The sequence below is a fragment of the Zalophus californianus genome, chromosome X (genome assembly GCF_009762305.2).
Source record: "Zalophus californianus isolate mZalCal1 chromosome X, mZalCal1.pri.v2, whole genome shotgun sequence".
NCBI classification, from domain to species: Eukaryota; Metazoa; Chordata; class Mammalia; order Carnivora; family Otariidae; genus Zalophus; species Zalophus californianus.
Window position 1 is genome coordinate 90940468 of NC_045612.1, and position 16702 is coordinate 90957169.

The 16702-nt window shown below is 44.7% G+C and overlaps 1 protein-coding gene across 1 annotated transcript in view; it reads left to right on the top strand.

The window, feature by feature from the left end:
- The window catches only part of EFHC2 (EF-hand domain containing 2), a 190788-nt gene that overhangs the window by 158865 nt on the left and 15221 nt on the right, over nucleotides 1-16702 (top strand). The window contains exons 13-14 of the mRNA XM_027608378.1: nucleotides 1166-1258; nucleotides 14374-14479. Of these exons, the coding sequence (XP_027464179.1) occupies nucleotides 1166-1258; nucleotides 14374-14479 (199 nt within the window). The remainder of the gene's footprint in view (nucleotides 1-1165; nucleotides 1259-14373; nucleotides 14480-16702) is intronic.

Genomic DNA, 16702 nt, shown 5'->3' on the forward strand with positions numbered 1-16702 from the left:
TTCATCTTACCCACAGACCTGATATTGTAGAGGGGAAGTATTCACCAGGAGTTAGAAAATCTTAGTCCTAACTCGAGCCTCTAATTGTGTTACTACATCACTGACATTTCTTTGCCGCATGACCCCTCCCATCATCCCCAGACCTGAAGTTTGTACCCAAGTGGCCAGCTGCATATCCTAAATATCTTTAAAGGTCCTATAGTTTATCTTAATGAGGAACATGATTTTTTTTTCCTAATCCATAATACATTGTTGTTGAGTTTTTGTAAAGATGGTATTTTTCCTTGAATCTTTAAGCTTTCCTGAGCCTCCAGAGGCCATATGGCCTGAGCTTTGCATGACCCTGGCCCTGCCTTCCACCCTGGTGGTACCCCTTGCCCAGGGTGAGAAGTGTGACCCTCCTTCACTAAAGGAATACCTCCTGGGAATGATGGGGCTGCTTGATCAGACAGCTCTGACGTTCTTCCAGATCCAACAAGCTTTAATTCTAGACATAAACATTCTCTCATCATCTTATAAACTCACTGTGAATAAAGCAGCTCACTTTCCTTCCTATTGGTTCTGATTTTGCCTGGTGCCTGGAAGAACACTGGCTGAATGAGAACATTGGACAAGCATTTCTGTGTCCCCGGCAGGCTGGGGAAAATGGCTGTTGAGCTGCTCTGGAGAAACCATCTGACAAAATCGAGGTGAATGTTAAAGCCCCAGCTGGGGCTTCAAGGTTATAAGGTTTGGGTCCAAGGAAAAGACTAGAAAAACACCCTCGAGTCATACAATACTTGTGTTGGAGGCTCTAGATGCCAGTCAAATTAAGAGATGTTTTCAAATATCAGAACCAGTTTTGACTAGTGGTGAAGAATGCAGATCGATTACTTGGAGCAACACTTGTGGCTGAGCTGTAATACATTGTACTATCACCAACCATGAGTCTGAATCTTGATGGAAAGGCCTTTGGAAGGACAGAATCTGGTAACTTCTGAAATGGAAAGAGTTGGTGAAATGCAATATGACTGTTTTTCCTTACTGTGAATTCCAATACCGATTTTCGTACTCATTTCCATGTGCAGATTTTTAGGACGCATCTGTATTTTCTGTCCTATAGCATGTAATTGTTACTCGAGAGACATAAAATATATAAAGACCTGTTTGCTTTGTTTTAATGCAGAAAAAAAGTACTACCCAGCAAAGACATCAGAAGGCTGTGCAAGTCCTCCAGGTTACCTTTGACCAATGATCTTCTGGGATCCATACTGTCCGGGTAAGCAAGAGCTCCACCCTTCATGGGGTTTGTCCTGCATATTTTTGTTTGAGGGGACTATTCCTGGTTGTGCATTGACATTTAATTATCCTTGATTTACCCTTGACTGCTTCGATTATATTATCGATGACACACCTCCATTTAAGCGTTACAAAAGGAAAAGTTGGGCATGACTTTGAATGTTAGCCTATTATGAATTGCTATTTTATCATTTTAATGTTAAGACACACACACATAGGTATACACAGGTTCCTGGGACAAAACGAAGATGTCTTAACTTCATTGGTTATGAGGGTATTAGATCTAAAATTCAGGGCAGGTTTTTCAAAGCAGTAGTTCCTGCTGGCTAAAGACATGCAGGAAGAAGGCCTAGTGTTATTAGCACAGGGCTCTGTCCTACTCGAGCACCAGATGTCAAGTGTGAAGATTATGATGTTGCAAAACAAAAGCACAGTGAACTGCTTTCTAAAACACCTGGCTCTCCTGTTGAATGTTTACTTTTGATTTCCTGGCACCACCCTCCTAGTTACGCAGACTCTGGTCATCTTTTAAGTGTCCTAGGGCATTATCCCCAACCCCGCCTCTGACTCACTTACCTTGGTAATTCTGACATTTTGGACTGTGTTCTAGACATTGTCGTCATTGCTCTGAAGACCTCACCTCACTTGCTTTCTGAGAACAACTTCGTGAGTTACAGCTATTAGCCTCTTACCTTATCTGAGGATGCTGAGGTTTAGAGAGATGAGGTGTTTTGCCCAAAGTCACACAGTCTTCTAAGAAGAGCTGTGACTTAATCCCTGAACCTTTCAAATGTACATCCCCTCCTTCTAACCATTTTTGAATTACTGTCTACAAATAGCCAGTAGATAAGAATGTTTTGACAAGGGCGCCTGGGTGGCTCAGTTGGTTAAGCAACTGCCTTGGGCTCAGGTCATGATCCTGGAGTCCCGGGATCGAGTCCCTCATCGGGCTCCCTGCTCAGCAGGGAGTCTGCTTCTCCCTCTGACCCTCCCCCCTCTCATGCTCTCTCTATCTCATTCTCGCTCTCAAATAAATAAATGAATAAAATATTAAAAAAAAAAAGAATGTCTTGACAATCCTACCTCCTCCTTCCTATTCCTGGCCATCCCCACTATCTTCCCACTCTCCTCTCCATTCCCACTATCTTCACTCTAGTTCTGACCCACATTTCTTCTTGACTATTACAAGGCCTCCGTGTTGGTCTTTCTTCCACCAGTCTCTAACTGTTTAACTCTGTCTTTACATACAACAGGTCAATACCCTCCATGAACAAAAATGTCATAGTGCTGCTCTCCCACTCACAAACTTTCTGTAAATCTCTTTACTCCTTAAGGGAAGACCAAAATCATGAGTTTTGAACACCAGCTCCCCCTTCTCCATTAGGAGGCTTAGGGTTGTCAGTTGGAGCAGTTATTCTCAAGCAGGGGCTGGAGTGGGGCGTCCTCATCTGAGACTAAAGGAACAGATAAAACTAAATGTCATGCAGGAGAACTAGGGTCTTGAAGCATCAGAAGGGGACTCAGGAGGGCCAGATGTGTGCATCGGATTGACCTCAGGTTATTTTCTGGACTATCAGCTCAACTTGCTTTTATTTGCTGGCATCAGTGTGAAGGATAAGTAGGTCATCCTGGTGTAAAGGACTTGAGATGAAATAGACAGTCCTAGGAGTCCGGTGTCTTCAGTCGTCACATTCCCAAAGCCACATGGGCTATTTATTTATTTTTTTAGCAAGCATGAGCATAGGGAGGGGGAGAGGGAGAGAGAGAATCTTAAGCAGGCTTCAGGCCCAGTGCAGAGCCTGATGCAGGGCTGGATCTCACGACCTTGAGATTATGACCTGAGCTGAAATCAAGTCCTATGCTTAACCGACTGAGCCACCCAGGCGCTCCTCCACATGGGCTATTTAACATTTCACATGTATACTGCCTGCTTCCCCCCCCCTTTTTTTTGCCTTTTCTCTTGCTATTTCTTCAGTAGAAAATAGTTTCCAGTTTTCTTCACCTGCTGAAAGCTTGCTCTTCTAAGACCCATTTCAGGTAGCACCCTATCCATGAAGCCCTCTTAGATTTTCTTGGCTGGCAGGGTTTATTTCCTCCAAAGGGTTCTCACAACCCTGTGTTTCTCTTTTTGTCTCTTACCTTGTAATGAAGATTCGTGACTTGATATTTGATCCATTCAGATGTAGAGACCTGCTTTCAACCTGTTTGATTTACCACCTATAAACAATCAGTGGGTTGTCAAATCTTCTCAGTTTCACCCCTGACTTGTTTCTTATATTCTTTGAATCCACTTGCAAGCTGTGTGATTTTGTGCAAGATTTTTTTTTTTTAAAGATTTATTTGAGAGTGAGAGAGAGAGAGCACGCACACAAGCAGGAGGGGCAGAGGGAGAGGAAGAGAAAATCTCCAAGCAGGCTCCCTGCTGAACACAGAGCCCGATGCAGGGCTCGATCCCATGACCCTGAGATCATGACCTGAGCTGAAACCAAGAGTCAGACGCTTAACCGACTCAGCCACCCAGGTGCCCCTTGTGCAAGATTTTTGATCTGCCCAAACCTCAGGCTCCTTACTTCTGAAATGACATAATACCTACTTCCTGGCGGTTCTGAGGGTGACTTGAGATAACATATATAAAGTACTCAGTGCAGCACCTGGTACTAAGTGGTGATTGGGGCCTAGGAGAGAAGTTGAAGTCAGGGACCATAGGCCACACACTCTGACTTAGAAATGAACTGGAAGAAACTTGTGTCCTATGTAGAGGAAGCCTTGTTTTCAAACAGTTGGATCTGAAGGCGTTTCACACATTAAGCTGTCTCCAGTCAGGAAGCTGTGGATATTTATTAGATTATCTCTTATTGCCCCAGAGATGTGTTGTCCTGGAAAGTCCAGGGATGTGGGAGCCTGGCCTCTGGAGGACCTAGATGTTCCTTCTCTAACACAGAGGCCACCAAGTCATCGTCCTCTCCTTTTCTCAGCAGACTGTTTTGACTTCGCCTTTACGATTTGACATGAAAGGCAGGAAGACTGTTCTGCGACTCGCTTCGAAGACATCCCAGGCTCCGCGCGCATCCGCCTCCAAGCCCAGCTTAGCTTTGTGGAGGTCATCCCTCTGAGTTGCTAAGCAGACTATGTTCAGTCTAACTCTGCCTCTAATTGTGCAGTGACCCTGCTCCTCACTGAGGGGAAACTTCAGACTAGTCAGATTAGAAAATGTCTCATTCCCAGTCCCCTCTCCCTCCAATCTGCCCTGCCACAATTTGGGTCACATGCTTGGTGTTTTGCATCATCTCCGCAGATTCCTTTCAAAGACGGCCCTAATTCCTAATGGGCCCATCAGCCTGCAGCTTACATTTATGTTCTGCATTCTTATTGTTCCCCACAGACTCCACAGGGCTTTCCAGAGCCTGGACCAGACTCTCTTTCTGCACAGCCCTCCTGTGGCATGTTAAGCCAGAACCCCTCTGACATCTGCCATCTCCTGTGGGAGGCAGGCCCGGAGTCCGTTGTCTCGGGTCCGTGCACGCTCTGCCCAGGGCCAGGGTTACCTGCCACGGGATGCAATGGGACAGCTGTGGAGCAGCCAGATAGCTCCGCTGTGTGAATTGAAATCGGGAGACGGGAAACAATATGGCTAAAGAGTGGTCCGATTTCTTTCACGCTGTGATTGTTACCCACGTGTTTTTCCTAGCACCGCGTTTCGTTCCCTCTACTGCATTCCCATATTTCTTGTGATTCAGTTAGGGCTTTTCCTTATTAGCACAACTCAAGCTGGGAGCCGGCCTTCAAAACCTTTTCACATCCGGTCACCTGAGCCCCCCACCAGTTTGCGCTGTGGTAGCTGGTATGAACTCACCATACTTACCAGTCCAATTCATTTCACTAATGCGCAGAGCATCGGACTTCAATGTTCTAAGTAGTCGTAGTAACGGGTAATACATTAAAGGTCGGACTGACACTCTGTATTGACATAGTGCCAAAGGCCCTAGGATATTTTGTAAATCCTTGAACATATTAAAAGGTACATTCTAGTTGAGGGTAGGCATGATTCCTTGTTTTATAAGTGCAGACGCTGAGGTGTAAAAAAGGCTCTGTCACTGAGGGAGCATGCTGCAGGCCAAGATGATTCTCTAATGGAATGAGAACTTCCTACATTGTCCCTGTCTGGGCTCCTGGGAATCGGGGCTATGTCTCATTCATCTTTGCAGCCCCAGAGACTTGTCCTGTGCTAGTACCGTGGGGGACAGTGGAGCGAGGAGAAAAACACGGGCTGGACATCCACCAGACCTGCCTCCGAGTTCTGTCAACCCTACTGCCTCCCACCCATGTGATCCTTGTAAATGGACTCAACCCCTCTGAACCCTCACTTTGGATTTTTAATGTGTCCTCTGTATCAATAAGCAAGAAATTCTGCTTCTCAAACCATTAGGAAGTGGAGAGTATTCTGAGGTCATTCCATTCCGTGTTCCATGTGGGACTGGGGAGTAAAGAGGTAGCCTCCTTCCCTAATTGTGGCCTTATGAATCGACACTTGGAACAACTGGAAATCCAAGTGCAACTCTTTTCCCAGCAGCTCTGCCCCAAGCTGGCCTTTTACAGCTGGCTTTGGGCTCCATGGAATGCCTTAGAACTGGCCTCCCGAGAGAGCTGGTGCCTCCTCCAGAAATATCAGTTAAAATGGAAAAAGTTTACAGGGCTTTCAAATCATCTCATTACACTCTCCCCAGCCTCGCCCCCTGCCCCCCTCCTCCCAGAGGCATGGTTTGGACTCCGGTGATTTCACCCAACAATACCTGGCAGTGGGGCCAAGGGATAAGGGTCAGGCCATGTGGCCACTACTGTTGTGGTGTTTGGTGCCCTGGGAAGTCTGCAGAGAGAAGCCCCACCTCCCAGATGCTTCCTATGTTTTCAAACATAAGGTGATTTGTAGTTTTTAAGAAATTAAAAAAAAAAAAATTCCAAACCCATGTGGACCAACAGAGCATTGACCCTGTGTACGATCCGGGCTTGGCTGCTGTGACCTACCTCGCCAAGAAGATGTGTGCTGGAATGAGAATTGGAATTTAGAGGCCCGGCTGTCCAGAGATAACCAGAGCTACTCATTCACAACTTGAGCCTTGCCACCTGGTCAGCTCTGAGTTTTTATGACCAACTGATGCAGTGGCCCAGAGCTCTACTTTTTTTCTCAACTGTCTGGTCTTTAAGAATCTCACCAGGTGTTCAAGTGTGCGCCCCTAGGTTTGCTGGGTAGTGCACTGAAACCAAACCCAACCACATGAGTCAAAAATGTGTCTTCGCTGGGGCGCCTGGGTGGCTCAGTCGGTTAAGCATCTGACTCTTGATTTCCACTCAGATCAGGATCTCAGGATAGTGAGATAGAGCCCCAAGTCAGGCTTCATGCTGTACATGGAGACTGTTTAAAATTCTCTCTCTCTCTCCCCCTCCCCCCGCTGCCTCTCTCTCTCTCTCTCTCTCTCTCTCTCTTAAAAAAAAAAAAATGTGTCTTCACTGCACTCCCTCCCTTCCAGCCCAGGTCACACAGCCCAGCCCATTCCCCTATGTTACGAGACGGCCTTCGCAGCAGAGGGGGAAGCCACCTTACTCTTCAACCAAGTACAGCTGCTGCCGCACCATTTACCCCCACAGATGGGGCAAGTAAAGCAGATCAGCTTTATTCCCTGTGGCAAGGAGATAGATGGCTTCTGCAGTTTTCAAGCCATTCATCATTTTTGGGAGGGGGAGCCCAAGTACCCGTCAAATGACACATTTGCCTCATTTCTAAGAACTCCCACCTAGCAAGGCATTGAGAAGCATGCTTGGGGGTCGTGATTCTCTAAAGAGGAACCAAGAAACATTGCTTTCCCTCCCTCTTTCCTCCACAAACACGTCCCTTACTTTGTGTAGGGAAGGAAATGGTGGCTTGCCCAAGTATCAAAGGGAAAGAAGAATTTATGGAGGTTTTAGGAAAACACTTTAGCACTGTGAGCTGGGACTTTAAAGTAAGGAGGCTGACTTTTTAACAAGCAGAGAAACACTTAAAAGCCAGAATTAGTGCTGCCCTTTAGGGCAGTCACCCTGGAAGAGTGTGCACTGATTTCAACAATGTCTCCATAGAAAGTTCTTCTTTGGAATTGCCTTCACAGCCTTTTCAAGAGAATTTCCTCCAGAGTGGCAAATCTTCATCCTTTGACCATGGATCAGAGTCTTAGTAAGAGCCAAATGTCATTTGGAGAGGAGCAAAGTAGGGCATTCAGGTGGAGAATGAGGAGGCTAACATTTTTGATCAGGAGCACAGCATGACCCCGAAGCAAGGAGCTACATTTTCTATATGATTCAGAGGCCGTGGTCTCTTAAGATCTCATCCAATCTCTTGGTCTGGTGGCTTTCAATACTATCTATATGTGGCCTGGGGGAGGAAGCTGTGTGCAGAACTCTGGAGCAGGGAGGAAGACTGGAGACTTAATTCCTCACCAGCGTGCTCCCAACTAGTGGCGCACCCTCCTTTCCGAGCCTGACTTGTACGAGTGTACTGCCCTGAGGAGCATGTTTCAGGGTTTCTCATCTGCTTTTTATTCTTTGTAAATTTACATTTATGCCAAACTGATACATGCTCATAGTAAAAAAATACTCAAATAATTCTAAAATGTTTCTTCCAACAAGAGTAGTTTCCAGCCTCATCCTTCCCCACTTCCCAGACCCATTCACAAGAAGCAGCCTCTCTCAGCCCGTCTCGCCATCTCCATTGACATTTAAATAGCACGCACATACTGCTATTTCTGTTTCTCATTTTTAGATACTACTACTAACTTCCTGTTATGATGCTTGAGAATTTAACATACCACTGATTCCCATTATTGTTCTTTCTGGATGCTCGTAGGAGCTTCTCTTTGTTCCTGGTGTTCTGGAAGTTCCTGATGGGGCCTTGTGTGTCTGTGTGTGTGGCCATTTAACATTTTTTTTTTTTTAAAGATTTTATTTGACAGAGAGAGACACAGCGAGAGAGGGAACACAAGCAGGGGGAGTGGGAGAGGGAGAAGCAGGCTTCCTTCCGAGCAGGGAGCCTGATGCGGCGCTCAATCCCAGGACCCTGGGACCATGACCTGAGCCCAAGGCAGACGCTTAACGACGGAGCCACCCAGGCACCCCCATTTAACACTTTATCGGCCCTTCTGGTCTAGGGACCCTGTCCTTTGGTTCTAGGAAACTTTCCATTAATTTTTAGTAATTCCTCCCCTCCATTTGCATTTTTCTCTTGTGAGAACTCCTGTCATTAAGATTTTGGATGTCCCAGACTTGGATCTCTTCTTTCCCCAATTTTCCGTTTGTTGTTATGATAGACTTACTAAGGGATTTCCTCAAAATGATATTCTACCTCTTCTACTGGGTCTATTTACTACTATCGTATTTGTTTTATTCCAAGAGCACATTTTAGTCTGAATGATCCTTTTTGGTAGTCTTCTGTTCTTTTTTCATGGATATACTACATCACTCTTATCTCACCTCTTTCCTTCTGCAACCTGAATTGCAATTGTTTTTCTGATTCCTTTTTTCTTTCCTGTTGCTGTTTTGGCTTCTGTCTTTACTATTGGAAGATTTGGGGGGTGGATCTTGTTGATTGGTGGGTTTCGCTGCACAAGTCCATCTCGTAGCCCTCATTTTCATGAAGTGATCCCCAGAAGCTGGAATCTGGAGGTCTTTCTGGGACCAGAGGATCAAGAGAAGAATCCTATCTTCTCCTGCTGCAATAGGAGGGATGGTGGAATGAGGGAAAGGAGGTGCATTAAAGCATGGCTCTTGGTGTTCTAGAAATGGGAAAGGGGAAGGAAAGGGGTCGAGAGGCTCAAGTTCAGTGTGTAATGCTCTCCTCTGCCCTCCATTATGCTTCAGCCCCACATCCCCCCCAGACTGAAGCTCTTTTAGTTGGATTTCTCTGGAAGAGGACAGTATAGAGAAAGATACTTGGGTGTCCAGCTGCCCTTGCTTTCTTCAGGCTTTGAAACAGCCCTTGTTTTCCATCCCACACCATGTCCCTGTGTCTGTTGGCACCTGGAGTCGGCATTTGCTGAGCATCTCGGGAGTTTTGTGGGCTACACTGGCTAATCTCTAAGTGGCCCCTGCCTCTGGACATTTAGAGTTTAGCTTCCCTTCCTCAGTTCTGCCAAGTCAGTTACAAGTCTGCTTTCCATCATGCAAAAGATCTTGAAGATTCTTGTCCACTGTTGTCTTTTCTCTAGCAATCATTGTCATTGTGGGTTATTACTTATTTTTATTCCTTTATTGTCATTTTGGTGAGCTTTTGGTGGGAAAGGGAGATAAATATATTTTGTGATCGATCCATGACTATTAACTGCAACCCTGCCCACTTCCCAAGAGCAAAAAATTCTTCCAAGAAGCATTGGCTAGTTTTATCCCTTTTAATTGAAAGATTCTTTGTTCTTTTCTCCCTTGCTCCTTTGGCCAGGATTTCCATATCCGTTGAGATCCTCCAAGACAGAACCAAAAAGAAAAACTTGGAGTATTATACCACATTAGCTCAACTCTTCCCTGAAGCCTGACTCTGGGTCTTTGGAAAGATCAAATCTTTCAAACATTTTCCCTCAGAAAAAAAATTTTTTTAAGATTTTTATTTATTTGCGAGAGAGAAAGAGGGTGAGAGAGTGTGAGCATGAGCCAGAGGGGGAGGGAGAGGGAGGAGAGAATCTGAAGCAGACTCTCGCTGAGCACAGAGCCTGGCAAGGGGCTTGATCTCACAACCACAACAGCATGACCTGAACTGTAACCAAGAGTTGGCCACTTAACTGACTGAGCCACCCAGACACCCCTTTCCTCAGGAAAATTTTATACATCATTTCTAAGCTGTGTACTCTTCCATTTACAGCTTTTGATCCTTCCTGTATATCACTGGACTCAGGAATATCCTTTCCAAATAGCCTTTGAAATGGGTAAATGTTTAGATGTGTTGAGTCTGACATATCACGAGTTGGGCAGGGAAGAAGGCCAGGGGCCTAGGGGTAACAGGTAGGCATGATATAAGACTTAATGGTAACAACGTATGATAATAGGAGTTCCAATGGTGTTTCCAGAAATTTTTCTGTAAGTTTCAATTGCCATCATCCAGGGCCAATGCAGATTTAGGCAGGGGGACTCGGTTAGGCGAGAGGAACTTCAGGAAGGCCTTTCTGAAGAAGCAACATTTGAATGGAGACTTTCCAGGCAAAGGGACCAGAGGGTGCAAATGCCTTGCATTTCTGGGAACAATCTTGGCATGCTCAGAGAACAGGAAGAAGACTAGTACACCGGGAATGTTGCAAACAGAGAGTTTTCAGATGAGATCAGAGAAGCCAGCAGTGGCCAGGTTACATAGGGTTTTATAAACCCTGATAAGGAGTTCAGCTTGTGTTCAAAGTGGATTGGGAAGCCATTGGAGAGCTCCAAGCAAGGAAGTTATTGATCTGGTCTATGTTTTAGAAAGTTCATTTTGGTGGAGGATGTGTCTGCAGCAAAGGGCAGAATAGAAGCAGTAAGACCAAACTACAAAGCTAGTGTTGTAACCCATGTGAGAGTTGATGGTGGCTTGGAATTAGTGAGTAGTAGAGGAGGTAGAGAGAAAGAGATTTTTTAAAAAGGATTTTATTTATTTGACAGAGAAAGAGAGCACAAACAAGCAGAGGGGCAGAGGGAGAGGGAGAAGCAGGTTCCCCCCTGAGCAGGGAGCCCAATGCGGGGCTCGATCCAGGACCCTGGTATCATGACCTGAGCTGAAGGCAGACAGTCAACCGACTGAGCCACCCAGGCGCCCCAGAAAAAGATCTGGGTGATATGCTATGGTGGTAGAACCCACAGGACTGGATAGTGGATTGTATATGGGGGTGAAGTCTGATGTGATCCTAGATCTGTTTGGTAGTCTTTTGACTGGCTCCCAAATTATTGGGATATTACACTTCTGAAACCTCTGGAATTAAAGTGTTTCCTGTAATTGATGTAATGGGAACTTACTGACCGTTAAATTCTATACTGTAGGAACAGATAGAGGAACTTAGTTCATTGGTGATCTCATCCAATCTCTTGGTCTGGTGGCTTTCAATACCATCTCTATGCTAATGGCTCCCACATTTCTATCTTCAACTCAAACCTCTTCCCTGAATTTCAGACTCATGTCCAGCTGCCCCCTCCCCATCAAAATGGAACATATCCAAACAAAACTCTTGATTTTTTTCTCCCCAACCTATGGCCCCTGCCGTCCTTCCTATCTCAGTTAGGACAGCTGTATTTTTCCAGCTGGTCAAGCAGAACCCTTGGAGTTGTCCCGGGTCCATGCATTCTCTCTGTCTCTGTCTGTCTATCTATCTCTGTCTCACTATGTACAATCCTTCAGGAATCCTACACTCAAAATATATTTAGAATCGGGGCACCTGGGTGGCTCAGTCAGTTGAGCATCTGACTCTTGGTTTCGGCCCAGGTCATGATTTCTAGGTTATGAGATCCAGCCCCGCATTGGGCTCTGTACTCAGCGCAGAGTCTCCTTGAGATTCTCTTTCTCCTTCTCCCTCTGCCCCTCCCCCCACTCGCTTGCTTGCTCTCTCTCTCTAAAGCAAATCTTTAATATATATATATATATACGTTCAGAATTGACCACTCCTCAGTGCCCTCTGCTGCCGCCACTGCCATCTAGGCCGCCATTATGCCTACTCTGGATCACTGCAGAAGACTGCTGACTGCCCCGCCACTTTGGCCCTGCGCCTGCATTCCCTTCTCAATATATCAGTGAGCCTGATCTTTAGAAGATATAACGGAGATCCCATAACTGTTCTGTGTACAATATGTTCCAGTGGCTCTTAGTTTTCCTCAGTATGAAAGTCAAAGGCCCTACATGATCTCATTCTCTGACCTCAGCTCCTACTCAGAGTATTAGGGAATACTTGTCTTCAAGGCTCCATGCTAGAGGAAAGTTTCTTACCAAACATCTTTAATTGACTGAGTTTTAGTTCTTCTCCCAAAACACACACAAATAAAAGACATAATGGTCCAGCATTTTGGCTACAAATATTTCCATAAACAGAGCATGTCCTTTCAAGGAGTTCAAATGACGAGCAAGCCAAAATCCAGAGGATAAACAGTGGTAGGGGGCAGCATATTGGAGTTGTATCCCAGAATCCTCGGCCAAAGAAAATGTACACAAAAGAAGAACCGAATTCCCCTTCTCCTCTTCGGATCACTCTGTTTATTCTACTTTGTTTAGATTGACGAGTCTTTGTGACTTCATCTTGCAACATTTAACTTATTACTGCTAATTTATATTCGTTTGTAAATATGAGCTATTATTTTCTTTACTCCTGAGAAAAAACAAAGTCTTTTGACTGGTTATGAGTATGTTATTTTCCTACGTTTATTATCACCAGGTTTTCTTTTAAGTAATTATCCCCTGGTCATCCTTGCCACAGTATCTTGGGCGCCTCACTTGCCAGTTGGAGAGGGAGTGTTGAGTTGGAGGTCCTGAGTGGGGCAGGAATCCTGGCAGGGTGCTGGGAACAATACCTTGGTCTTGGCCTTCAAAAAATGGTCTGACATGATCAATATATGTTTAGCCTTAAAAATTGGCAGAGTGTGGTGAAATTAAGACTAGGTGGCATTGGGGGCACCTGGGTGGCTCAGTTGGTTAAGTGACTGCCTTCGGCTCAGGTCATGATCCTGGAGTCCCTGGATCGAGTCCTGCATCGGGCTCCCTGCTCGGCAGGGGGTCTGCTTCTCCCTCTGACCCTCCTCCCTCTCATGTGCTCTCTCTCATTCTCTCTCTCTCAAATAAATAAATAAAATCTTTAAAAAAAAAAAAGACTAGGTGGCATTGAGGTATTATGCTAAGAAGAATTTCACTTAGTGTTCAGGTCATTCCATCAATTGTGTTTGAAATTACTGGGTCTTAATGGCCAAAACTCTATTATGGTTAAGGTTAAATTTATGCCAATGTTTTCTTTTAAGTGAAAAATGGGCTTAGTATTTTTTCTTATGAATTTAAAACAGTTCAGATGATACAGAGAAGTCTAAAGCAAAAAGCAAAAAGCAGTCTCTCTTCCCAGAGATAGCTGTTTTAATACTTCAGTATATTGTTATTAGAATTTTTCTATGTCTTTTTTTTTTTTTAAGTAGGCTCCACATCCAGCGTGGAGCCCAACACAGGGCTTGAACTCATGACCTTGAGATCAAGATCTGAGCTCATATCAAGAGTCAGATGTTTAACTGACTGACCCACCCAGGAGCCACTGTGCCTTTTTATATAAATATATACCTCAAGTGAGATCATAAGTCTACATACTACTTTGTAATCTTCTTTCTGCTCAACAGTATATCATGAACATATTTCCATGACAGCATATGTGGATCTAAATAACCCCTTCCTTTTTTTTCTTTTAGAGGCGGGGAGGGGTGTAGAGGGAGGGAGAGAGAATCTTAAGCAGGCTCCACACCCAGTGCAGAGCCCAACACGGGGCTCCATCTCACAACCCTGAGATCATGACCTAAGCCGAAATCAAGAGTCGGAAGCTTAACTGACTGAGCCACCCAGGTGCCCCCTAAATAACCCCTTTTAATGGCTACATAATAAATGATAAAGATACCTTTTATTTTTCCTAAAAATAACTGCGTAGACGCAATGAATCTAGGCTCCCCTTAAAAATTTAAAAGGCATGCAATTTAAGAAACACAAGGAGATTTTGTTTCACTGACCTATAGTATCAACCATATTAAATTAAGAGGGCCTGCAAATACTCTGAACAAAATGGTCTCAGTTACTGAATAAGCTCATTTGTTTCTGTGGCAACTGCAGCAAATCTTTATTGCGCACCTACTAAATGCCAGCATGAATCTAGGTGCTGGGGACACTGTGGTGAATGAGCTGTGTGGGATCTCTGCTCGCAAAGAGTTCACTCTCTCCAGGGTTAGAATCTGATTATTAATAAAAAAAAAAAACTAGTAAGAAATAAGAAAAATATCAGGTATTAAAACATAACCTGACATTATGTTTTCCTGGTAGCATTTAAGCTGACATTTTGGTCCTGAATTCTGTAGATTGAGTCAAATTATATATTACAATGATATTTTCAGGTTTGAAGACAGTAAAGAACAAATAAATTATGAGTCATTTTTCTGCGCCCTGAACTGGAGAATGAATCCGATGCCCCAGTTGGAAGCACCGTCATACATGAAAGAGGTAAAATTAACACCTGTTTTAAAAACCAGCTGTGGCCACCTCCCTTGCATTTTTAATATCCTTTATCTTAAAAATGATTTTTCAGCATAAAACATTAACGCAAGTGCTTTTGGAAAAAGTGCTGATGTATTTCTGGGTATTTGTGTTAAAGGCTAATTCACTTCCATGCTGAGCGAACATCTGCTCTATAAGAGCATGACTTTTCTTCTGCAGCTGAATTTTTTTAAAACTCAGTCGCATCCAATTATATGGAAAATAGGATAATAGGTTACAGTTATAAATAGATATAAACACTGTTATCAAGGGATTCTGCTAACATCATCATGAGTCACGAGAGCAAATCTCACATTGTGCATAGGTCAAGAATCCCTAGTTACGTCTGTGGCTGTGCATACAGGTTTGCCTTGGGTGAAATAGTATAGGATGGGGATGCACATTTCACAGCGGAGCCAAATTTAAAATAAAAATTCAGTAGAAAAATGCTTGGTTAGGGAAAACAAAGTTCATGTGATCGGGTGGTGCTCTCAACATTGTGGAATTGTCTGAATTCTCTAAGATCTCTTTGGACCAATTGTCTTTAAGGAGTGGGTGGGTGGATGGCGGTTTGTTTATATTTTAACATGCTCCAGAAATTGATTTTCTTGGGAAAATCCCTTGATAAAGCAAATGTCATGTGGTTACTCCCAGAAAGGAGGCATTTATTACTCCCGGTCTCGCTGACCAACTCATTCTGGCCTGAACTGGTCTAGTGCCCCTGGGGAGTTCCCTTAGGCATGCAACTCTTCTGGAGTGGCAGGCAGCCTTAGAACTTCCAGAAGGTTGGGAGATAGGGGTGGCCTTTGGAGTCTGACATAACTCGGGTTGAATTCTGGCTCTGCCACTTACTTAGCTGAGTGACATTGGGTCACATAACTTGCTCATTTATAAATTTAATTCTCAGACAAACCATGAATTAAGTACCCACTCTCAGCAGGTTCTGTGCTCCGTGCTGGGGTCCAGAGACAAAGGTCATTATTGCTACCTTTCCGGGGCGGGGCGGGCACCTGCTAATGGCGGAATCAATACACTCATGATTTGGAGTGTGGCATAATACAGCCTGCATGGGATGGAAGGGGATAGGAGGAAGCTGTTGGGGTTGGCGGGATGGGGGAGCGGGGACAGGAAGTCTTCTTGAAATTTCAATGACAAGTAGGAGGAGTCAGCAAGGGAGGGAAGTGGCATGGCAGGGAAAAGGCATTCCCAACAGAGGCTCTGGGACAGGGGACAGACAGCATGGCATTTGGGCAGAACCAGAAGGAATTGGTGTGGCTGGAATGAAGGCGTGAAGGGGGGAGGAGTGGAAGAGGGTGAGGCTGGAGATGGCGGCAAGGGTGAGGTTTGAGGATTGTCCTGCAAGATCTGGAGATCATGGACGGACTTCAAGGAAGAGAGCGACATGATCAGGTGTACCGTTTAAAGGGCACTTGCTCTGGCTGGATGGTGGGCACTCTGAAGAGGGGCCATGGAGACAGGTAGACTCATTGGGAGGCTCTGATATCACATTGTCACCATAACAACTGCAGACACTTAAAGCATTTACTCTGTGCCAAACATTACCCTAAGGCCTGAAAATCTGTTAGCTGGTTAAATCCTCATAGCAACCCTGTGAGATATGTACTCTCCTGATCCCCATTTTAGAGATGAGGAAGGTAGAGAAACAGCAAGTTAAGACTCGTAACTCAGGTCTGTTTTACCGCGAAGAATTAAAAAAAAAAAATTCTCTTTTAATGTAATTATTATTGAAGATATTGGATTTAATAAACTAAAATCCAAGATACCATCGCAGAAGCAAATCAGTACTGTCATTTGGCAACCTTTTATTTTTCACCCATGCAAATATTTAACATATGTAAAAAGAAAAATTGTAGATGGAGTTTCTATTCTACCTTCTCACTTAATGTTATAGTATTCTGTGTTGGATATCATCCATTTGTCCCATTAGGACTTCTCTCCAGCCCCCTCTCTCCTACTCTGAGTCCTGGGCAGTTAACCTTTATGGGCTGCATCAATGGGTCCCCTAGCCCCCTGGCCTCCAGTTGGGTTGGCCAGTGGGATGTTCCAGCAAGAGAGTGGAGGGTGGGAGGAGAGAGAAATCCTTTCCCTCCCTGCCGGTTCCCCTGGATGGACTGCCTCCTCCATATAGCTGCTCATCACTCCAGGTTCCAGTAACCACCGTCTCTTGCC